Here is a 24,939-nt window from a genome sequence, read left to right as displayed (position 1 = left end):
ATGATATTTGCTGTGGGTTTTTCATAGATGGCTTTTATGATATTGAGGTATGTTCCCTCTATCCCTACACTGTGAAGAGTTTTAACCAAGAAAGGATGCTGTACTTTGTCAGATGCTTTTTCTGCATCAATTGAGAGAAAGGTTCTTACCCTTTCTTTTGTTAATGTGGTGTATCATGTTGATTCATTTGTGAATCATCCCTACAGCCCAGGAATAAATCCCACTTGATCGTGGTGAATAATAATTTTAATGTACTGTTGTATTTGATTTGCTAGTATCTTCTTGAGAATTTTTACATCCATGTTCATCAGGTATATTGGCCTGTAATTCTCCTTTTCGGTGGGGTCTTTGGTTTTGGAATCAAGGTAATGCTGGCCTCATAGAATGAGTTTGGAAGTTTTCCTTTCATTTCTCTTTTTTTTGGAACTGTTTGAGAAGAATATGTATTAACTTTTCTTTAAATGTCTGGTAGAATTCCCCTGGGAAGCCATCTGGCCCTGGTCTTTTGTATTTGAGAGATTTTTAGATTACTGATTCAGTTTCTTTGCTGGTTATGGGTCTGTTCAAATTTTTTTCTTCCTGTTTCAGTTTTGGCAGTTTGTATGTTTCTAAGAATTTATCCATTTCTTCCAGATGCTTATTTTGTTGGCATATGATTTTTCATAATAGTCTCTTATAATTGTTTGTATTTCTGTGGTGTTGGTTGTGATCTCTCTTCTTTCATTGGTTTTATTTATTTGGGTCCTCTCTCGTTTCATTTTGATAAGTCTGGCTAGGGGTTTATCAGTTTTATTCTTTCAAAGAAACAGATTTTAGTTTCATTGATCTGTTCTAGTTTTTTTATTTCTGCTCTAATCTTTATTATTTCCTTTTTTCTGCTGGCTTTAGGCTTTATTTGCTATTCCTTTTCTAGCTCCTTTAGGTGTAAGGTTAGTTTGTATATTTGAGATTTTTCTTGCTTCTTGAGGTACACTTGTATTATTGCAGTATACTTTCCTCTTAGGACCACCTTTGCTGCATCCCAGAGGTTTTAAACTGTCATGTTTTCATTTGCTTCCATGCATTTTTAAAAATTTCTTCTTTAATTTCCTAGTTAGACTCTTCTTTCTTTAGTAGGATGTTCTTTAACCTCCATGTATTTGTGGTCTTTCCAAATTTTTTCTTGTGGTTGACTTCAGGTTTCACAGCATTGTGGTCTGAAAATATGCATAGGATGATCTTAGTCTTTTTGTACTTGTTGAAGGCCTGGTTTGTGACCCAGTACATGATCTATTCTGGAGAATGTTCCATGTGCACTAGAAAAGAATGTGTATTCTGCTTTAGGATGAAATGTTCTGAATGCCTGTTAAGTCCCTCTGGTCCAGTGTGTCATTCAAAGCCATTGTTTCCTTTTGATTTTCTGCTTAGATGATCTGTCCATTGCTGTAAGTGGGGTATTAAAGTCTCCTATTGTTATTAATGAGTTTCCTTATGTTTGTTACTGATTGATTTATTTGGGTGCTCCCAAGTTGGCATAAATATTTACAATTGTTAGATCTTACTGTTGGATAGACCCCTTGTTTATGAGATAATGCCCTTCTTCACCTCTTGTTATAATTTTTGGTTTAAAATCTAGTTTGATATAAATATGGCTACTCTGGCTTTCTTTTGACTTCAGTTAACATGATTGTTCTTCATCACCTCACTTTCAATCTGCAGGTATCTTTAGGTCTAAAATGAGTCTCTTGTCCCCCTGCTTGTGCTTGCTCTCTCGCTGTCAAATAAATAAATAAAATCTTAAAAAAAAATAAATTAGTCTCTTGTAAGCAGCATATAGATGGGTCTTTTTTGTTTTTATCCATTCAGATGCCTTATATCTTTTGATCGGGGCATTTAGTCCACTTTCAGAGTAATTATTTATAGATAAGAATGCAGTGCCATTGTATTGCCTGTAAAGTCGCTGTTTCTGGAGATTTTCTCTGTTTCTTTCTTGACTTTGTTGCTTTTGGTCTTTCCCACTTAAAGGGTCCCCTTTAATATTTCTTGCGGGGTAGTAGTTTAGTCGTCATGAACTCCTTTAGTTTTTGTTTGTTTGGGAAGCTCTTTATCTCCTTCTATTCCAAATGACAGCCTTGATGGATAAAGTATTCTTGACTACATATTTTTCCCCATCAGCACCTTGAATATATCATGCCACTCTCTCCTGCCAGGTTTCTTTGGAGAGATCTACTGCTAACCTGATTTGTCTTCCCTTGTAGGTTAGGGATTTCTTTTCCCTTGCTGCTTTCAGGATTCTTTCCTTATCTCTATATTTTGCAGATTTTACTGCAATATGTCTTGGTGTTGGCTGGCTTTTGTTGAGTTTGATGGGAGTTCTCTGTGCTTCCCAGGTTTGGGTGCCTGTTTCCTTCCCCAGATTATGGAAGTTTTCATCTATAATGTGCTCAAATAAACGTTCTGATGCAGTGTTTTTTTTAAAGAGTACAATTAGAGTTGTGCAACCATCCCCACAATGAATTTTAGAACATTTTTATCACCCCAAAAAGAACCCCCATGTTCATCAGCAGTCATTCTCCATTTTCTCCCTCGTCTCCAGTCATATGTAACCACTAATCTACTCTCCGTTACTCTAGATTTGCCTATTCTAGACATTTCATATAATTGGAATCATACCATATGTGGTATTTTGTGCCTGGATTCTTTCACTTAGCGTAATGTTTTAAGGTTCATCACGTAGCATGTAGCAGTACATCATTCTTTTTCATCACTGAATAATACTCCATTTTATGCATATACCCCAGTTTGTTTATTTCTTCATCAGTTGGTGGACATTTGGGTTAATTCTATTTTTCGGCTATTAAAGATATGCTATGAACACTCATGCAGAACTTCTGTAGATGTATATTTTCAGTTCTCTTGGGAGAGAAGAGTAGCATTGCTGAGTCATAGGTAACTGTATGTTTAGCATTTGAGGAATTCTAAAACTTTTCCAAACTGTATCATTTTACATTTCCATCAGCAGTGTATGCAGTTTCTCTGCATGTTCACCTACACTTACTATTCTCATGGTTACGAAGTGGTATGTCATTGGGGTTTTGATTTACATTTCCCCAGTGACCAGTGATGTTGAACATCTTTTCATGTGTTCATTTTATTTATTTATTTATTTTTTAAAGATTTTATTTATTTGAGAGAGAGGGAGCAAGGGCACAAGCAGGGGGAAGGGGGAGCAGGAGAGGGAGAGGCAGGGTCCCCACCGAGCAGGGAGCCTGGATCATGACCTGAGCCAAAGGTAGACAGTTAACCGACTAAGCCTTCCAGGCGCCCTCATGTGTTCATTTAAAATTTTTTAAAATGTGATAAGGTAATACCCATGTTGGGCATTATTATTATAGGTCTCCATGCTTACTGTGAATCCTTTCAACCCTTTACGTATCTTTCTGGGAATTTTTTTTTTTTTTAAAGCTTCCAGGAAATCCCTTTAACTTTTCACTTTTTTAAATCCAGGGATAATTGACATATAACATTAGTTCCAGGTGTATAACATAATGATTCTGTATTTGTGTATGTTGCAAAATGGTCACAGTAAGTCTAGTTAACATTCATCACCATTTTAGTTACAAAACTTTTTGTGATGAGAACTTTTAAGGTTTACTCTTTTATATTTGGAATTATTATTAACTATAGTCGCTGTGTTGTACATTACATCCCCATGACTTATAACTGGAATTTGTACCTTTTGACCCTTCACTCATTTTGCCCTTCCTTCCCCGCCCACTGCTGCCTTTGGCAGCAATATCTGTATCTTTGAGCTTCTGCGTGTTTTTTTGGTGTGTAGGTTTTTTTTTAAGATTCCACATATAAGTAAAATCATTATGGTACTTGTCTTTCTCTGTCTTTTCTTAGCATAATGCCCTCAAGGTCCATCCATGTGGTTACAAATGGCAAGATTTCATTTGTTTTTATGGCTGGATAATATTCCTTTGTGTGTGTACACACACTACATTTTCTTTATGTCTGACACTTAGGTTGCTTCCATGTCTTTGCTATTGCCAGTATACATGGGAGTGCATGTATCTTTTTGAGTTAGTTTTTGTTTCTTTCAGATAAATATCCTGAGGTGGAATTGCTGGATCATGTGGTAGTTCTTTTAATTTTTTGAAGAACCTTTATACTGTTTTCCATAGTGGAAATTTACCAATTTACAATTCCCACCAACAGTGCATGAGGGTTCACTTTTCTCCATCTCCTTGCCAACTCTTGTCATTTCTTCTCTTTTTGATACTCAGCATTCTGACTGGTACGAGGCCGTATCTCACTGTGGTTTTGATTTTCATTTCCCTAATTAGTGCTGTTAGCCATCTGTAGGTCTTCTTTGGAAAATTGTTCAGATCTTCTGCCCTTTTTTTTAAGATTTTATTTATTTATTTGACAGAGAGAGACACCGCGAAAGAGGGAACACAAGCAGGGGGAGTGGGAGAGGCAGAAGCAGGCTTCCCGCAGAGCAGGCAGCCCGTTGCGGGGCTCGATCCCAGGACCCTGGGATCATGACCCGAGCTGAAGGCAGACGCCCAACGACTGAGCCACTCAGGCGCCCCTCTTCTGCCCATTTTTAAAATCAGATTGTATCTTTGCTTTTGCTGTTGCATTGTATGATTTCTTTATATATTTTGGGTTAATATCCAAATATTTGCACGTATTTTCTCCCATTAGTAGGGTTTCATTTTGTTGGTTTCCTTTGCCCTTTGCTGTGAAGAATGTTTTTAGTTTGATACTTGTTTACTTTTACTTTTGTTGCCTTTGCTTTTGGACTCAGGTTAAAAACAAAACCATTGCCAAAGTCAGTGTCGAGTTTACTGGCTATGTTTTCAATTCTAGGGGTTTTATGTTTCAGGTCCTATATTCAAGATTTTAATCTATTTTGAGTTCATTTTTGTGTATAGTGTAAGATAGTAGTCCAGTTTCATTATTTTGCATTTGACCGTCCAGTTTTCCCAGCACTATTTACTGAAGAGACTGTCCTTTCCCCATTATGTATTCTTGGCTCCTTTGTTGTAAATTAACTGTCCGTATAAGTGTGGGTTTATTTCTGGGCACCCTGTTCTGTTCTTTTGATCTGTGTCTGTTTTTATGTCAGTACCATACTGTTTTGATTACTATAGCTTTATAATGTAGTTTGAAATCAGGTACAGTGATGCCTCCAGCTTTGTTCTTTCTCAAGGTTGCTTTGGTTATTTAGGGTCTTTTGTGTTTCCGTAGAAATTGTGGGATTGCTCTATTTCTGTTGAAAAATGCCATTGGAATTATGGTAGGAATTGTAATGAATCTGCAGATTGCTTTGGACAGTACAGACATCTTAATATTAATTCTTCCAGTCAGTGAGCATGGAATGTCTTTGCATTTATTTGTGTATTCTTTAGTTTTTTTTAGTAATGTCTTAAAGTTTTCAGTGTATGGGTTTTTCACCTCCTTGGTTAAATTTATTCCTAGGTATTTTATTTATTTATTTATTTTTAAAGAGATTTTATTTATTTATTTGACAGAGACACAGCGAGAGCAGGAACACTAGTAGGGGGAGTGGGAGGGGGAGAAGCAGGCTTCCTGTGGAGCAGGGAGCCCAATGAGGGGGCTCGATCCCAGGACTCTGGGATCATGACCCGAGCTGAATGCAGATGCTTAACAACTGAGCCACCCAGGCGTCCCAGGTATTTTATTTTTGATGCAATTGCAAGTGAGATTTTTTTCTTAATTTCTCGGACAGTATTAGTGTATAGAAACACAACAGATTCGTGTATATTGATTTTTATATCCTGCACCTTTATGGAATTTGTTTTTTTCTGACAGATTTTGGTGGAGTCTTCTAAGTTTTCTATATATATATAATGTGTCATCTGTAAATAGTGACAGTTTTACTTTTTCCTTTCCAGCTTGGATGCCTTTTCTTTTTCTTGCCTAATTACTATGGCCAGGATTTCCAGTATTATGTTGAGTAAAAGTGTGGAGAACAGACATCTTTGTCTTGATCTTGATCTTGGAAAAAGCTTTCACCTTTTCACTGCTGAGTATGATGTTAGCTATTTGCTTGTCATACATATAGTCTTATGTTGAGGTATATTCCTTTTATACCCTCTATATGAGAATTTTTATCATAAATGGATGTTGAGTTTTGTCAAATGCTTTTTCTGCATCTGTTGAGATGATCATATGATCTGTATCTTTCATTTTGTTACTACATTGTATCTCGATTTATTGGCAGATGTTGCAACATCCTTGCATCTCTGGAATAAATCCTACTCGATCATGCTGTTTGCTAATATTTTGTTGAGGAATTTTGCATCTATATTTATCATGGGTATTGGCCTGTAATTTTCTTTTCTTGTAGCATTCTTCTCTGATTTTGGTATCAGGGTGATGCTGGCCTCATAAAATGAGTTTGGAAGTGTTCCCTCCTCTTCTATTTTTGGGAAGAGTTTGAGAAGGATTTGTATTAATTCTTCTTTGAATGTAGGATAGAATTCACCAATGAATCCGTCTGGGCCTGGTCTTCTATTTGTAGGGAGGTTTTTTAGTTACTGATTCTCCTTACTAGTAATAAGTCTGTTTGGATTTTTCTTTACGGTTGTATGTTTCTAGGAATTTATCCATTTGTTCTAGGTTGTCAGATTTGTTGGTGTGCAATTGTTCACAGTAGTCTTATGATCCTTTGTATTTCTCTGGTATCGGTTGTAATGTCTCTCTGATCCTGATTTTATTTGAGTCTGCTCTTATTTTTCTTGAAGATTCTAGCTAAATTTGGTTTATCTTTTCAAAAAACAGCTCTTAGTTTTATTGATACCTTCTGTTGTCTTTGTAGTCTGTATTTCATTTATTTCCATTCTGATCTTTGTTATTTCCTTCCTTATACTGACTTTGGTTGTTCGTTCTTTCTCCTTGAGATTTAAAGTTATGTTATTTGAGATTTTTCTTGTTTCTTTTTTTTTTTTTTTTAAAGATTTTATTTTTATTTATTTGAGAGAGAGAGAATGAGAGACAGAGAGCATGAGAGGGAGGAGGGTCAGAGGGAGAAGCAGACTCCCTGCTGAGCAGGGAGCCCGATGCGGGACTCGATCCCGGGACTCCAGGATCATGACCTGAGCCGAAGGCAGTCACTTAACCAACTGAGCCACCCAGGCGCCCGAGATTTTTCTTGTTTCTTGATGTAGGCATTTATCACTCAAGTTTCCCTTCCCTCTTAGAACTGTTTTTTTTTTTTTTAAGATTTTATTTATTTGACAGAGAGAGACACAGTGAGAGAGGGAACACAAGCAGGGGGAGTGGGAGAGGGAGAAGCAGGCTCCTTGCAGAGCAGGGAGCCCAATGCAGGGCTCGATCCCAGGACCCTGGGATCATGACCTGAGCCGAAGGCAGATGCTTAACAACTGAGCCACCCAGGCGCCCCTCTCAGAACTGTATTTACTGCATCCCGTAAGTTTTATTGTTGTATTTCCATTTTAAATTGCCTCAAGACATTTATTTCTTTTTATTTTTTTGACCTATTGATTAAGTGGCATGTTATTTAATCTCTACATAATTGTGAATTTTCCAGTTTCCCTCAGGTAATTATTAATTTCTAGTTTCATATCATTGTGGTTGAAAAAATGCACTATGTAATTTGAATTTTCATGAATAATAGTAAGACTGACTTTGTGGGCTACCATGTTCTATCCTGTAGGCTGTCCCCTGTGCACTTGAGAAGAGTGTGTATTCTGTTGCTTTTAGAGTGAATGTTCTGAATATATCCACGAGGTTCATCTGGTCTAACATTTAAGGTCTAATGTTTGTATTTTTTACTTTATGTCTGGATTATCTATCCGTTGATGTAAGTGGGGTGTTAAAGTCCTCTATTGTTGTACTCCTGTCAGTTTCTCTCTTTGTGTGTGTTAATATTTGCCTTATATATTTAGGTGCTCCTGTGTTGAGAGTATAAATATTTACAGATGTTATATTCTCTTGTTGGATTGACACCTTTATCATTATGTAATGCCCTTTTTTGTCTTACAATTACTGCAGTCTTTGTTTTAAAGTCTATTTTGACTGATAGAAGCGTAGCTACCTTCACTTTCTTTTCCATGGGCATACATCTTTTCCCATCCCTTTATTTTCGGTCTCTGTGTGTTTCCTTCCGAAGTGAGTCTCTTATAAGCAATCTAATTTTCTTATCCGTTCAGCCACTCCATGTCTTTTGATTTGGAAAGTTTAGTACATTTACACTTAAAGGAATTATTGACAGGTGTGTGCTTATTGCCATTTTGTTTATTGTTTTCTGATTCCTTTCTTCTTCTCTTTTCTTTTCCTTTGTTTTGATGACTTTAATAGTATTGTTAGATTTTTTTCTTGATCTTTCGTGTATCTCCTATAGATTTTTGCTTTGTGGTTACCATTAGGCTTACATATAACTTAATTTATAAGTCTGTCTTAAGTTGGTAACAATTTAAGTTTGAGCGCATTCTAAAGCTCTACCGCACATCTTTTTATCTTTTGTATCCCTTACTAATTATTCCAGTTAGGGTTATTTTTACTACTTTACTGTTTTAATCTTCAGACTAAGTAAACATTTTTCAGACTAGCTTTATAAGTGATTAATCCAGTACTTTTATTTTGTATTAATGTTTACTAATGAGATTTTTATTTTCATATGTTTTCTTGTTGATTCGTGCCCTTTGTTTTCAACTTGGAAGTCCTTTTTACGTTCCTTTAAAGACCAGCTGAGTGGTGATAAACTCTTATTTTTTGCTTGTTTGGAAAACTTTTTACTCTCCTTCAATTCTGAATGATAACTATGCCACATAAAATATTCTCGGCTAGAAGTTTTTCTTTCAGCACTTTGAATATACTGAGCAACTGTCTTCTGGCCTACAAAGTTTCTGCTGAAAAACTCATTTTTTTTTTTTTTAGTATCTACAATTTTATTTTAATATAATCTAAACACATACCATTTAGAAAATACCAAGGAAAATTTATGTACAAGAGTTGCTGCTATTGCATTTGGATAAAGCTGGCAAGTTCTTGCTACTAGCATAGCCCAGGAAACACCACCGAGGAAACCTAATATATTGGAGTAGATGTTGTGGCATTTGGCCCACAGTTTAATAGCTCTCAGAGTTAACCTGAAGTTGTCAATGTTTGGTACTAGATGTAAAATTTCATTGGTTACCCTGCAACTGTTAAGACTTCTTATGCATCTTAGATCTAAATTCCTTTTTTTAAATTTTATTGTTATGTTAATCACCATACATTACATCATTAGTTTTTGATGTAGTGTTCCATGGTTCATTGTTTGCGTATAACACCCAGTGCTTATATTTAAATTCGTAAGCAGACTGTCATCTCATAAGTCCAAGTCTTCTGGAATAATAGTCTGCAGGGCTAGTCTTGCAAACAAAATATCAATCTCTATACTGTCAAAACACAGTTTGACAACTGGTACAAATGCCTCTTCAGCAGCTCTTAAATCTTTTACTTCTTCCTGTAATTTCAACTTACCATAGGATGAGGTGAAAAAGTCACTTCAATCACAATGTCTTGGTGCAACAAATAACGCATCAATATCGGCACCTTTTGTATTTACTCCTAATCTGTAAGATCCAAATGTAAAAATTTTTCCTCCAACATTTTCAATTACAGATTGTGGAAGATTCTTGCTTTCACTGATTTCTCATATCCACTCTTTTACCAGGTTATTTAATTTTCCCCAAATTAAAATCCTGTGCTGCAGTTCCTCTTCCTCTTCAAAAACTCCAAAGGGCTTCAGAGTCTCAATTAGTGTCTGTGTAAGCAGGCAGTCTCCTTGGGGGCTGCTAAGCTGATAGAGATAATGCCATAGTGCTTCTGGTGTGGCTGTGTTTGTGGTGATCCTGCATTGCGTTGTAACTGGAAACAGCAGTCTCCTGCGCAGGCATCGCCCAGTCACACGCACCCCACCCCACCCCCGCCCCCAACTCCGCTGCCCTGGACATGATCCACTGGGGCGGGAGGGAGGTGGGTAGCGGGGAGCTGCCTCAGCCCTGGGTCTAACCCCACTCCCGCACTGCTCCTGCCACTTTAAGTGCTTCTCCTCCTTACCCTTCGTCCTAACATGGCGCCCCCAAAATCTCAATTTTATGAGGGTTCCTTGTATGTAACAAGTTGTTTTTCTCACTGTTTTTAAGATATGCTCCTTGTCGTTAAGTTCTGACATTTTAATCATGAATCTTGGTGATGGTTTCTTTGTGTTTCTTATTTTGAATTCTCTGTGCTTCCTGAATCTGGATTATCTGTTTCTTCTCCAGGTTAGGGATGTTTTCAGCCATTTTCTCTGCCGTTTTTCTCTTCTGGGACTCCATATAATTTGAATAATAGTCTGTTTGATGTCCCATAAGTTCCTTGAGCTATCCTCACTTTTATTTTTTTGATGCTCTGGATGAATTCCACTATCCTGTCTGAGCTCACTGATTCTTTCTTCTGTATCATCTAGTCTCCTACTGAATCCTTCTAGTGTAATTTTCAGTTCAGTTAGTCTATTTCTATGACTTATATTTGTTACTTTGAATACTTGTATTTTCTTTTTGAAGTTTTTGCTGTGTTTATCCATTTTTTTGAGTTCTGTGAGCATCTTTATCACCATTACTTTGAACTCTATTAGGTAAATTATTTGTTTCATTAAGGCTTTTTTCCTGAGGTTTTATCTTATTCTCCTGTTTGGAACATATTCCTCTGGTTTCTTCATTTTGTTAGATTTTCTGTCTTGGTTTGTTTTTGTTTTTAAGATTTTATTTATTTATTTTTAAAGATTTTTATTTATTTATTTGACAGAGAGATAGCGAGAGCAGGAACACAAGCAAGGGGAGTGGGAGAGGGAGAAGCAGGCTTCCCGCGGAGCAGGGAGCCCGATGCGGGGCTCGGTCCCAGGACACTGGGATCACGACCTGAGCTGAAGGCAGACGCTTAACGACTGAGCCACCCAGCCGCCCCTCTGTCTTGGTTTCTATGCATCAGATGAAACAGCTGCCTCTCCCAGGATTGAAGGAAGGGCCTCACATAGGCACTGACCCTTATTGTTCAACCCTACCCTAGCTTTTGGTTGTCTCTCAAACATTTGTGATAGTCCATGCAGCCAGTTTTATTTTTAAAAGCTCCCAGTAGTTGAGTGTGCCAAGACTGGTCAGTGTACTAGAGGGGAATATCTGAGTCAGCACGTAGATTTAGGCTGCATGGAAGCCAGACCTTCAGGCAGCAGCTTTTAACTTATATATACAGTCCACTAGGACCACAAGCAGAAGCCCCCTGGCCTCCAGGGCCTGGTGATCAAGTGGCACCCCCTACATAGCAGCTGCAGAAACCAGGGTATGACATAAAATCCAGGGCAACAGACTTGTGTAAAAGTTCCCCTCCAGGAGGTATTGGCGCTCTGGAGTCAGATAGGAAAAGCATGAAGATGACACCTGCTGGTTGGAGTGAGGTGGGGGGTGGAGGACGGGACTCTAAAGATAGTACCTGTTAGAGGTTCAGGGTAGGCCTAGGGTTTTACTTTTTATTTAATTTTTTAAAAAGATTTTATTATTATTTAATAGCGAGAGATCACAAGCAAGAGGGGGAAGAGAGGTAGAGGGAGAAGCAGACTCCCCACTGAGCAGGGAGCCTGATGCAGGACTTGAACCCAGGACCCTGGGATCATGACCTGAGCCAAAGGCAGCTGCTTAACCGACTAAGCCACCCAGGTGCCCAGGCCTAAAGTTTTAAATGAAGATAGTGCCTGCCAGCCTCAGTTCCCTGGAATAGTATCACAGTAAGTCCCTAGATATGTGGTAAGTTAGATGCCTGCCCCTTAGGCCTACACTTTATGTGAAAGAAGTTCATTTACTTATATTAATAACTCTGGGTACTGTTGGCTGCCTCTTTGCTGGGCCCTGGGGCAAGTTAGTCCACACAGTAGCCATTTTTTTCTTCCACTATAGCTTTGTGGGTCTCATGGACATGAGCCCTATTGGCTTTCAAAGCTAGATGTTTTGGGAACTCCTCTCTCAAGAGCAGGTCTTAAAAGCTGAGGTGTCCAGTGTAGGGTTCAAACCCATCACACCTCAGGGAGAAGCTCTGGGTTACTTACTTACCTGACAGCTGCTCACTTACCTAAAATTATTCTGCTTATGAGCTCTTGGTATTTTTTTTGATACTTTGCTCTTAAAGCTTGATGAATCTGGTTCAGTCCCTTCCCTATATCCAGAAAATTCTGTTGAATTGTATGAATCCTACACATTATTTAAGAGAAAGTGAAAATAATTCTTTAAGATAGTGAAATTATGTGTATTATCACCGAGTGGCTTTAAATAAGAGAATTAATTTAATCAGTCAGGGTCCCAGAATCAAGTAATTCAAGATGGTTTATGTAGAAAGGGACCATTTCCAAAGGACTGGGTGTGAGGGAATCAGAGACAGTTCATAACTTTGGTGCTAGTAGCAGCTAAGCTAATTACCAGAACCTAGAAGGCAAAAGTTGTGTTAAAGGTAACTTTGAGGGGACCAATGACCTTTGGTAAAGGGACAGAGTCAGCCTCAGATCAAAACAGGGAATGAGCCGGTGCAATAAATATCCTGACTTCATTCTCTTTGCCAGTGAACCCTCTTGACTGTGAAGTTGGAGGACCCAGGAACCCACTGATAAGGTTCATACCAGTTTAGTTTGCCAGGGCAGAGTCATGGTAGAAAAAGGCGTTAAGTGGGTATAGAGTGGCAAAAGAAAATATCCAGTATTAGAATGATGCAGGCTGGGCAGCCTTACTAGGGATTGGTCCTAGAGCATCTCCAGCCTGGAATAACACACCTAGTAAGTGTCCAGGATAAGAGAGCAATAACTGGACTATTAATTTTTTTTAATATGTACCACAGACCTTTTTTCATTAGTTAATTGTGTATTTAAAATTTTAATCACGAGTGAAAGAAGACCTTTTGTAAAACTGTTCAACTGGTTTCATAGCTGTTACAGCTGAACACCTCAGTAAACATGTAAGAAGGAAATTTCAGAAGTCTTTGAGTAAACTTTTCCAATGTTGTATGTGATTCAGCAATGGTCTGCAGTCAGAATATAATGGTATATGAGTCATATGATCTAAAAGTACAAAAAACACAACATGACTTTTCATCAGGAACATTTCCCTAAAATTTGGTTCCAAGGAGGGAGATATAAGACATTTTCCCAGCGCTTCAGACAACAGAAGGACATTTTCCAGATCCTGTATGTTTATGTATTTTCAAACCAAGTTATAAAAAACTTACCACCTCGATTTTTTTTACATTGTTTTTGATGAAAAATTTTTTGCCAGTTACCATTGATATGAAAAATGTATTTTAGACTTGTGCTGAGAAATACTTAGATATACAAGATGATATTATATATGGCTTTTGTATATTCTCAGTGAAAGCTAGGACAGTCCTGTGAAAAGTTTTTTAAAAAATGGTCATACGTGATGCTAAGAATGAATCATCTGGGGGCATCCCGGATGGCTCAGTCGATTAAGTGTCTGACTCTTGATCTCAGCTAAAGTCTTAGGGTTGTGAGTTCAAGCCCCACATTGGGTTCCACGCTGGGCATGGAGCCTACTTAAAACTAAACCATCTGAAGTGTGTGGCATGGATGACCTAGGCATCTTGCTGAGTAAGTAAGCTGGGCATGGGGTCAGGGAGGAGTGCACAGAAACACAAATATCCTATAGCTCCACTTGTATGAGGAATCTAGGGTGGGGTGGACAAATTCATAGAGATGCAAAGTAGAGAGGTTGCTGGGGGTTGGGAGGGAGGGTGGAATGTGGAGTTACTACTGCTTAGTGGATGCAGGGTTTCTGTTTGGGGTAAGTCAAAGGGCCTGAAATTGTGCAGCACTGTGGGTTTGCTTGGTACAGTGAATGGTTTAATGTAAGATTTAGAACCCTTGTGGACTATTGGTAATGTAAAAACTGTAGTCACTATAGAAAACATACAGCATTTCCTCAAAAAATTCAAAATATAATTACTGTATGACCCATCAATTCCCGTTCTGGATATATACCTGAAAGAAGTGAAAAGTAAGAAGAGATACTTGGACACCAGTGTTCATAGCAACATTTGTCACTATAACTAAAAGGTAGAAGCAATCCAAATGCCCCTTGGCAGATGAATGGATAAACAAAGTGTGGTATACACCTATAATGGTATATATTACTCAGCCTTAAAAAGGGAGGAATTATGACACATGCTATATACAAATAAATGGTTGAACTTCGAGGACATTATGCTAATATGAAACAAGCCTGTCATAGACAAATACTGTATGATTCCACTTATATGAGGTACTTAGAATAGTCAAAATCATAGAAACAAAGTAGAATGGTGGTTGCTAGAAGCTGGTAGGGAGAATGGAAAGTTGTTTAATGGGTATAGAATTTGGAAAAAAAATAGTTAAAATAATAAATTCTGTGTTTTACAATTAAAAATTAATCCTCTGAAATTTTTCTTTAGATGACTTAAATACAGGAACACTCACCAATGCAGAATCATGCTGTGGAACAGTAATAGAGAGGGAAATTCTAAATTGTTCATCTCCTGAGATTCCTGCAGAATTTAATGAACAGTTTAACACTAAGAAAGACAAAGAGGAACTTATAATAAATCAGGTTAAAGGAGTCAACTTAGAAAAAGAAAACAGTTGGCATAATGATCAGTGTAATGAGTTTGCAAGGACAGAGAAAACACCTATGAAGAAATGTCCTAAAAGGCCTGATTGGAATATAAATAAGCCACTCAAAAGGTATATTCCAGCATCAGAAAAGTACCCTAAACAGCTTCAAAAGCAGAGAGAAGAAAAAAAAGTAAGAAGGCAGATGGAACTGCTTAATTTGGTAGAAAGAAATAATCCTGGACATCTCTCTCAAAATAGAGGCACTTCACCAGTTCTTCCTTCATCTCAAGAAACTGAGCCAAGGTTCAGGTGGCATCTAATCGAAAAGGTAAAACTTTACTGTCTTAAAAATATTTTAAAGTATGTATTGGTGTTTCTAGATTGAAAACAGTTCCCCACATGGTTATTTTGACGAGGCTGTTCAAGTTTAAGAAATACGCTTTAGTTTATACCAGGGGTTGTCAAACGGCCTGTGGGCAAATCCATCATGCTGCTGCTTTTGTAAATCAAGTTTTATAGGAACACAGCCATGCTCATTCTTTTATGAATTGTCTGTGTCTGGTTTGGAGTAGCTGGAAGAGACCACCACATGGCCCACAAAGCCAAAGTGTTTACTATCTGGTCCTGTACAGAAAAAACTTGACACTTATACCCTATATAGATTAATGCTATTCATTGTTCAAATAGCCATTCAAAACTCGTTTGTAGTTAATATAGACAGAGGATAATTTTACAAGGTCAGGAATTACTGCATTGGTTCCGTGACTGGAAAAGTAGAAAATCTATCTCATTCTCTGGTTTTCAAAAATATTTGTGGGGACATATGGCAGTACTGTTACTCCTGTCTGCATTTATCTACCCTTTAGGAAGAAGAGCCTCTGAAAATTAATTCTTTCGGCAAGGAAAGGTACGTTATGGATTGGATTGATTCCATAGCTACTTAGTGCTGTGTGGGACAAAGGAAGTACAAATATTTGCTCAGAATATAGGTAAGATCAAAGCACGTATATATATATATGAAGTCAGTAACAGGAAAGTGTAGGGACTTAGAGGTGGGAAATAGAGGTATAAGGGAAATGTGGCTGACATTTTACCTGAAATTTGAAGGCCCAATTTGGACTGGGCCTAAGCACGTAGGTAGGAATGTAGGTGAGGTATTGTCTGCAAACTTAGCTAAAATCGTTTTGACTTGGGGCACCTTGCTGGCTCAGTCAGTTAAGTGACTGACTCTTGGTTTCATGAGGTCATGGTCATGATCTCGGGGTCATGGGATTGAGCCCCACGTCAGGCTCTGTGCTTAGCGCCAAGTCTGCTTGGGACTCTCCCCACCAAATAAATCTTTAAAATAAAAATAAAACAGTTTTGACTTTCCAGTGATGTCAACAGTGGAATAGCCTTTCTGCTTGGATTGAGGAGGTTATGAAGAAATGACTAGTAGGGATACTAGTTCATTTAACCAGATTTAGATGGTTAGGAATTTTATTCTGTGCCTTTGTGCATGAACCAGGTGGCTTAGAGTTGTGTAGGAATGTGGCTCTAACAAGAAGTTTGGTTCGCATGGTAAGTAGATTATTGTGAATTATCTAAGGAGAAGAAACATTGGGCTTAAATCAGCCCACCTAGTGTTGATCCTCACTTTTCCTCTATACTGTATATATCCTTGCCAAGTAAAGTCTTCCTATCCTGTTGCCATTTTAGGAAAAGTGTCATAGAACTCACTTCTATTCCTGGTGTTCCTTAAGGTGTTACATTGTAGACTAAATTGAAATGTGATTAAAGAGTAGATATGCTTAATTTAAAATACATAATTTTGCATTAAAGCTTCTTAGTCCTTAATTGTGCTTTTTTGAAAAAAACAGGTCTCAGTCACCACCACCAGTTCCAGTGGTGAAAAACAGAACACAACAAACTCAGACACTAAAAAACAGTAATTATGAAAGAGAGAATCTGATCTTAGAAGATAGTCAAACAGAAACATCACCTGGTCTTTCTGAACCATCTCATTTTATCCCCTATGTCCGAACCAGTGAGATTTATTACCTTGATCCAGAGGCACCTCTGTCTAGGCCTTTAACCCAGGATCTTCAGTACCAAACTTCACATGGTAAGTAAACAGAAGTATCCCTTTCCCCCAACACTAAATTCAGAATCCAAACTAATATTCTTGCCCTTAGTCAGGAGGGGTAGAATTTCTCTTTTGGGGTCCGTTACTAAATTTTTTTTTTTAAAGATTTTATTTGACAGCGCGAGAGCAGGAACACAAGCAGGGGGAGTGGGAGAGGGAGAACAGGCTTCCTGCTGAGCAGGGAGCCCAATGTGGGGCTCGATCCCAGGGTCCTGGGATCATGACCTGAGCCAAAGGCGGGCACTTTACTGAATTTTTCATTTTAGAGATTGTATTTGACTTATACCACTTTCTTCTGTCTTCAGACTGTGACCAAGAACACCGGCAGCTATTTGATTCTGATGTCAGGGACCCACTTCTTAATCCTAACTTGGTGAAAAACAGGGATCGACAGCAAGCAATCCTTAAGGGACTATCGGAACTGAGACAGGTAGGAGCTTTTTCACCAAGTTTGGATGTAACTTTTCTGTGTATGGCTAATGGAGGGCTATATATTGGAAGGGCTATTTTACTTTAAAGGCCTAATTGAACACATCCCAGTTAAAAAAATTCACTTGTATATTAATCTTAAAAGTTCTTTCCTTCAATTTGATTCACATTGCCATCTTAAATACTCCAGTATGAAATCATGAGACAGTTGTAATATTAAGACAATTTTATTTAATGAAAAACATACATTTGAAAGGGTAAACATGAAATAAACCCTAAAACCCAAGACAGAAAATACAAAATTATGCTTTAATAAATTCTTAGTAATGCAGTTTTTTTTTTTTAATTGAATGTGTTGGCAGTGTTCAGAACAGAATATTGATGCAAGTCCCAAAGAATAATAAAATTTGGTGTGAAAGTATACACGTAACGTCTTACCCATCAGACTACATACATCTTCTCCTCCCAGATCATCAGTTATTGTCACTTCTCATTAGCTTGCTCAGGCAAAAATAAAATCTAGTAACACATTCAATATTTAAGGCTATAACCTTTATCAGCTGGCCTTTAAATACCTATCCCTAATCTTAGGAAAAATAAACTGCCACTTTAGGAGTGCCCTTTTTCATGTCCAGTCATTTACATATGCCTCTTGCATTTCAAATTGTCGATTCAAGTGTTGCTTACCCAATTTGTTCACATAGAGCTAGAAAATCACAATAACAGAATTATATAGAAAGTATCCTTTAGTTCTTTAATGCTTGCTTTGGTTACATATAGATTATGTAACAAGCAGATATTCCCAATTTTCCTTTAAAGTGACAAGGCACTTTTTTAAATAGAGGTAAAAGTTGTGAGGTCAAGAGGCAGGAATATATACCATGTATACAGTGACCCACCTGTATAGTAGCCACATCTTATTTCAGCAGGGCCTTGTCTAAGCCACTAAGGTTAGTGCAGTCAAGATAAACTGGATGTTATTTAAGGGAGACTCCTTCAGTGTGTCTCATTACCATTTTAAGAGCCTTTAGGGGATTTCAGCCCCATAGTTATGGAGACTTGGAAGAGTCATCCTTATTGGTTTTTATACTAAAAACATAATCTTACACGTATGTAATAGCTACACAATATCCAAGTGAGAAAGTCTGATGTAGGTCTTTTGAGTGGTTAAAATTCAACGTGACAAAGATAAAGCTATGGCCAAGTAACTGAACTGATTGATTACAGGTTTTCAAAGTAAAGTAAATATAATTCTGGATTAGCAGGACTGAAATGTAAAATAGGAATAATTTGCAAGTCTGCTGCACACCTTCCTAACATATCAATGTGATTTCAGGGCCTTCTCCAGAAGCAAAGGGAGTTGGAAACTAATCTCATGCCTTTAGCTGCAAATCAAGAAGAGAATTTTAATTCTTCGTTTTAAATGTAGAATATCAAATCCTTCACATTTGTTGCTTCTGAATTATAAAATGTGTTCATTGCATAACTGTATTTTCCAAATAACCTGGATTTATTTTAAAAATGCTTATTTAAAACTTGTACATTATGTAGTACAACGCTGTGTATATATGTTTTTTACAATAAAACAGACATTTTTGTAAAGGTTAGTAAAAAAACATTTTCTGCTCTATCACAATCTAGGTATTTAAACACTTTCTACTTACCTTAAGACAGGTTTCTGACCTGTTCACACACCACGTTCTTCTACACTTACATAGCTTATTATTGAAATACCACTTAGGTATTTGTTCTATAAAAAGATTTAAGAGGTTAGAACTCTTCCAAGTTCTTCTGAGGGGCCAAAGGAAGGTCTGACTTAACACATCTCAACTTTAAAATAGCTCAGTATTTTCTTTTCTATAATTCCTGTTTTTAGGACTTTACAAAAACATTTTACAAGTTTGCATTTCTAATGCAGACAGTTATTAGCAAGAGATACGGTTTTAAAATTGACCATATACTTTATCTGTGAATTGTTATTTTTAGTAAAGCACTTAAGTTTTCACCACCTCAAAAATATACTTACATTTTTCTAAGACTACGAATTCAAAAATCTATAGCAGAGTTGTTCCAGATTTGTTCAGTGCCTTTAATATAACAGAAGCCCATCTTTTGGAAATATGAAATTGCATTTGGTTAAGTCAAGGACCATACTAAGCATTGAAAATTGTAATCATCAAATACCTCAAATAAAAGGTTGACCCAAAATTTTACCAATAGGCAATTTTTACATGGCTAAGCCTAAAGATAAAAATAATGCTGCCTGGCATTAAGTCCTAAGTCTTATGTTACATAGTTTATCATCTAAACTGAAACTGCATTCATTGTTAGATAAATCTTGAGGTATTGAGCCAAAATCCTTTATATCTATTGACATCACTGGCTTATACCTGTATAAACACTATACAAAAGCTTAACAATAGTCGATTGGTATGTCACTTCAGCAAAAGTAGTTGGTATCATCTGACCAGGGGGGGAGAAAAAGAAAAGGCATTGTTCACTGTCCTTCTGCAAATTATCTAATTTTATATATAAAACAGGCTTCAATTTGAAGCCCAAGTACAGGTAACATATATATGTAAAACTTAAAAAGTGCCAACATGAGATAATTCAAGTACAATATATGTTAAAAATATATATATTTATTTCAATTTTCAGGTGCTTCAACTGTTACAGGCCATCATGATTTAAATAAGAGGAAAAAAAACATTGAGGAAGGACAAGAAACGTTTTGTTTAGAGAATGAAATATAAATTGTTAATTCACTTATAACAGAAAAAGTTCGTAACAACCTATTTCAAAAAAAAAAAAAAAGTTACTATAATTATTTCTCTTTTGAAAAGGGCCTGGAAGAATCACTTTTCCCCCAACTTAATGGAGATGGAGATTTAGCTCTATCCAAGCTTTGAGTGTAAGCAGATAAAAAGTAATTTTCACTTTCTTGAGACTGACTTGATGAAAGGGCATATGGTGTCCCCAGAAATGTCTGATGAGTGAGAACATTAAAATGACTAAACTGATGGGACATATTTAATTGACTGTGATAAACCTGAAAGTTGCTATATGAATCTTGTTCAGTTGCACTGCTGTTCTCTCCTTCAGAGCATACTATAGCAACAGAAGCGCTCTCTTCAGAATCAATTTGATAAGTCTTATCTTCTAATAAACTTTTTTGCACGTCAAGAGACGACTGCAACTCAATTTGAATATTCTTATTTTGATCTGTTCCACGTGATCCTTTGGTCTCTTTCGCCAATATTTCTGAATGAAAATTGCTGCATACTTCTATTTGTGAGATTTCATCCCCTGAATCCAGAGACATATCCTCTTCATCCTTTTCATCGTTTTCTAAAAGAGCTACATTTAAAAAACAAAAAGTCCTCCTCTATTGAAATACACAATTTGTTTAAGTTTTAAAATTATACACTACTCACACAATATAATGCGTCAGGGTCTGCAAGTCCACAATCCCTTAAAGCTTGGTCTTCTGCCACAAGTTCACTTAGTCACAACACTCACACTAGGTGTGAATGTCCAGATAATCCGATGCTAAAAGCTTCTGCGAAATGTGTTCACGTTTAATGTTGGGAAATCCCAACTCCCAGCTCCAAAGGGGTTAATGTCAAAACAGCATCTAAAGTTACACGGTAATTCAGTATTTGACAAGACAAATAAAAAATAAAAATTTTGACATCTAGCTTCATTGGATTACGACTAAACTGGTTAGTTCTAGCAAATGTTTGATCATCTCTGCTTTTCATCAAAAACAAAGTACGTACATCTTTCATTTAACATAAAACCTGGAACCAAAGCAGAGGCCATCTCACAAAGCACTAAAGCTATGGATATATCCCTACTACCCTGCACTTAAATTGCTGTATACATCTGGGGAGAGTCTGTAGCCCAATACTAAATTCCCCATTACTTGGTGTCCTCCTTTTTAAAAACAGAACCCCTTTGCTGACAACAGCAGCCGATAAAGTTTATATACCCTCAAAAAGAAAATGCCTACTCTGGTAGCATACTTAACAGTTTGTACTGACTACAGGATAATAAATGAGCAAATTTTGTATATGCTAAATATAAGAACAGTTAAGTGCCTTGAAACACTTCCCCTGAAGCTGTTTACACGGAGGGCGAGTAGTTTCAAAGGAGGCATTTTGTTCTATGAAAACGACACAAAACCATTCCTCTTTTTCTGTCTGCCTTAAAGAAAAGTAAAACTACTGAAAAGTTACCTGACTGCGACTCAAGATTCTCATTAGCACCAAGCAGTGGAAGGTTTTCTTCTGTGACTGAGTTGTGATAGCCCACAAGATTTTTAAAGTTTTGCATAAAGTCTTCAGTAGTCGCAACCACTATTCCATTATCTGTATAACTGGAAAGCATCTTGATGTTCTTTTCTAAATAAAAATAAAAAGGTTCGAGTATAAAACATGTGAAAACCTACATGGAGAAACAGGATGATGCCAGCCCCCGCCCCCATGAAAGTGCTTAACACCCACTAACAGCAACAAAACGCTTCCATCCACATTCCTACATTCATAATAGAAAGCTTAAGGCGGCACTCTTTACCTGTTAGAAAGACTATGTGTCGTTGCTGTATGTTCTGAGCCTGAAGTCTGATAAGGCAATCCAATTCTGGAGCATTTCGAGTTTGTGAATCACAATTGTGGTATGACAAAATTTCAACCAGATGTTTCTTCTGATAGACATTCAGAAGTGTCAACAGACTTAGAGCTTTAGCATTCAATCTGTGGAAGTAAGCAGTTCAATATCTGGATCTGCATTTCTAAAATTTAGTATGGACGTTTTTGCTTCAAATTAAAACCATAATTTCTCAATTGAGGCAACCAATGACAACTGCACTGCTTTAGTTCACTGCCTGATGGACGGGTGCTTCCTAGGAGAGAGAGGGGAGCAGGAATTGTGCAACCCACATTTAAGTCCAGGGGCTTTTTATGGGTGCAAAGCCTGAGAGCCAGCCATTCAGCTTTAGACTAAAATCTCACTGTACTTACTAAATAACACTTCCCCCTTTAGCTTTACTAATTCAGAATGTGAACAAAGGGCACAGGACAAAAAAAATAGAAATCTTTCTTTCAGAAAAATACATGGCTTGAAGCTATTTCTACACCTCCAAGCACAAGGCAACAAGTGGTAGAAATTACTATTGTCAGGAAGATAAGGGTATTAACTTTGCACCAAAGTCACACCTTTGGGCCTCATTATTACCTGATTACTGTTATCTGTTACACAAAGGTAAAGGCTTTTCCAATGCCTATTTTCACATAATTTGAAGATAAAACAAGTTTTTTTAAAGTGAATTACTACAAAGAGTTAAGTACTTTTCAATTATTTAAACCTGAATTTCCCTAAGTGTCTTCCACAGAATTAGAAGGTATTAGGTATTAGAAGAAAAAATGTTTTTCCACCCAAGTTTCAAAAATGCTAGCTGACAAAATGTAAAACAGAATTCTTAACTAGAGAGTCTCTCAGATCCTTAAATATGTAAATACGCTACATGGACTCTCTAGTAGTAAGACAGAGTATCCAAAATTCATCTTATTATAGAATCATTTGTGGGGCCTCTCAAGTGGACTAGTAATCCAAGGATCACTGGGCATTTTGGAAATCAACTACTTACATAAATGAATGTCCTAATCACAAATCCCCTTATCATGTTGTGATTAATGTCTCAGTATGTGTGTAAATAGATTAGCTGCCTACGGTGTAGTCCTTAACTGGAAGAGAGCCTGATCTAGTTGGCATATATAGTTTGGTAAAAAAATAGAGTGCTGACTATTCCGTTTTGATGATTATTCTAAACCCTCAAGTGGCAAAGATTAAACCAATTTTACCTATATACCTAACTAGAACTTCAACTTTAGCGCTTCTACCTAAATAAGAATACTATTTCCAAATAGGCTAGAATAATAACTACATTCCCCCTTATGAGTGGCTAAGGAAATCTGTGAAAACTGAGCAACATCCACAATCTATAAACAGAGAAAGAAATTTTATGAACACAATGTTGACATCAACCATTATATAGTTATTTTTCAAATCTTACCTGCCCAATTCCTTTAGTTTTTTCTGAAATTTACAGTGGACTTTCCATTGCCATTTTCCTTCCGGAGTACTGAGTTCTTCGAGGAATGTCAAAAAATTTTTAAGGTTCTCTGTTAGAGATAATGAAGTTCATTTTAAAATTCAATATATAACAGTCACTCAACAAATGAATTATGGAAGAAATGTTTGTTGATACTATATAGGAATATCTACTTTCCTTTGCAGTATTTTCCCTTCGAAGGGAGACAGATATACTCTTAGATTTAAGAACATCTACATAACAAAAAAAAGAACATGCTGACAACAGTAACAAAGCAGAAGGGATCCAAGTGCAATAGGTGCAGAGAGACTTGCTTTACATCAGATTGAGAGGAAATTATTTGCAGTGACTAAGAGACAAAGAAATTTGAAGTAATAAAAAGAAAATGATGGAAATGTACTCATCCATTTGGCCAATCAGAGAGAACAATACATTTAAAAAGCATGAGTCGTTAATGAGAAGAAAAAAACCTAGAAAGGACAAAAGAAGTTTGTGCTCCAAATAAAGCATAAATCTTACCAATTGTGATAACTTCTGGATTTAGAATGGATTCATCAGACACAATAAAACCGCCAGATACAAATAATTCATTATATGTATGATTTTTAACATCATCCAGACTATCAACACCAGCAAAACTAACGCAAGACAGCTTCTTTAAAGTCACCAAGCCAGGTACCTATTTAAATCCCAAAACAAAAACAGAAATAAGGATAGGTAAGAGAATGAAATGGTTAAGACTCAGGTGTGAAGTAACCTACAAGAAAAGTCTAGCAAAATACAAAAATATTCCCAACATGTCCAAAGACATAAACCAACACTTCTGTACTGGGTACATACCATGAACAGAACACTCTGACGAAAAGGCACCTACAACAGACCGGGCAATAGAATGATAAAGGCCAACCTGTCCGGCCCTGTGAGTTCAGTCAGAATTCAGAGGAGGGCAAGAGCCCATGCAGTCAGGAGAGCCTTCAAAGGACAGCAGGACTTGAGACGGGTTTCTAAGACTGGATGGGGTACCTCCAAATGCAACGGAAAGGGGAAATGGTTTGGCAAAGAGGGGGTAAAAACAGGTTTTACCTGGGACATACAAATGAAGATGACAACAATATAGAGAGAGTCAACAGACCCACTGACATTCAAGGAGTTGAGTCTTAATGAGTGACAGGGTCTGTCACGTGCTGCAGTTTAAAATTTTGCAGAGGTACAAACTTGATCACAAGCTGATTCACAGATTGTTTAGGTCTCAAGCCCTAAATCTCCCAAACTTGAAGTTTTATCTCTTTTAGACCTTATAAGGATATTTTAAAAACAAACAGCTTTAGCCTCAAAGACAGTAAGATTTTAAAATGAGGGAGTTTTTATAACCAAAATAATAGTGAATTTGACTTAATAGTCTACCTTGTGAATGAAACCTGCAATGTCTTCATTCTGAATAATAATCAATAGTTTATCTAATTTTGATCTTCTTTCCAAAAACTGTTCTGGATGACATTCTGTATTGCCTAATTTGATAAGATATTCCTGTTAAAGAGAAAAACTAAATCAACATTAAAAGGCCTTTTTTGCAAATATCCACCTAACACCAGAAATGCAATATAAACTGGTAAGTAGTCACTCAGTAAT

At 37.0% G+C, this 24,939-nt stretch overlaps 2 protein-coding genes and 1 pseudogene across 8 annotated transcripts in view; 1 reads left to right on the top strand and 2 right to left on the bottom strand.

Annotated features, from left to right (window-relative positions):
- Positions 1 to 18,918, top strand: part of CCDC66 (coiled-coil domain containing 66) — a 59,476-nt gene extending 40,558 nt beyond the window's left edge. The window contains exons 14-18 of the mRNA XM_044912793.1: positions 14,485 to 14,972; positions 15,511 to 15,551; positions 16,504 to 16,748; positions 17,075 to 17,199; positions 18,535 to 18,918. Of these exons, the coding sequence (XP_044768728.1) occupies positions 14,485 to 14,972; positions 15,511 to 15,551; positions 16,504 to 16,748; positions 17,075 to 17,199; positions 18,535 to 18,621 (986 nt within the window). The 3' untranslated portion in view covers positions 18,622 to 18,918. The remainder of the gene's footprint in view (positions 1 to 14,484; positions 14,973 to 15,510; positions 15,552 to 16,503; positions 16,749 to 17,074; positions 17,200 to 18,534) is intronic.
- Positions 8,930 to 10,195, bottom strand: LOC110585050 (annotated as a pseudogene).
- Positions 18,919 to 19,820: 902 nt separating the features above from the next.
- The window catches only part of TASOR (transcription activation suppressor), a 53,015-nt gene continuing 47,896 nt past the window's right edge, over positions 19,821 to 24,939 (bottom strand). For 4 of the 7 annotated variants that reach the window (XM_021695097.1, XM_021695099.1, XM_021695098.1 and 1 more), the window contains 6 exons: positions 24,715 to 24,837; positions 23,830 to 23,989; positions 23,272 to 23,380; positions 21,774 to 21,952; positions 21,437 to 21,601; positions 19,821 to 20,832 (listed from right to left, as the gene is read on the bottom strand). In XM_021695097.1, the coding sequence (XP_021550772.1) occupies positions 20,777 to 20,832; positions 21,437 to 21,601; positions 21,774 to 21,952; positions 23,272 to 23,380; positions 23,830 to 23,989; positions 24,715 to 24,837 (792 nt within the window). In that variant the 3' untranslated portion in view covers positions 19,821 to 20,776. The remainder of the gene's footprint in view (positions 20,833 to 21,436; positions 21,602 to 21,773; positions 21,953 to 23,271; positions 23,381 to 23,829; positions 23,990 to 24,714; positions 24,838 to 24,939) is intronic. The other 3 variants (XM_044921408.1, XM_021695100.1, XM_044921410.1) reach the window with 1 other exon arrangement.

The sequence above is a fragment of the Neomonachus schauinslandi genome, chromosome 1 (genome assembly GCF_002201575.2).
Source record: "Neomonachus schauinslandi chromosome 1, ASM220157v2, whole genome shotgun sequence".
In the NCBI taxonomy this organism is placed as follows: domain Eukaryota; kingdom Metazoa; phylum Chordata; class Mammalia; order Carnivora; family Phocidae; genus Neomonachus; species Neomonachus schauinslandi.
Note: the sequence above shows the minus strand (reverse complement) of the source record. Positions and strands in the feature narration are given on the sequence as shown.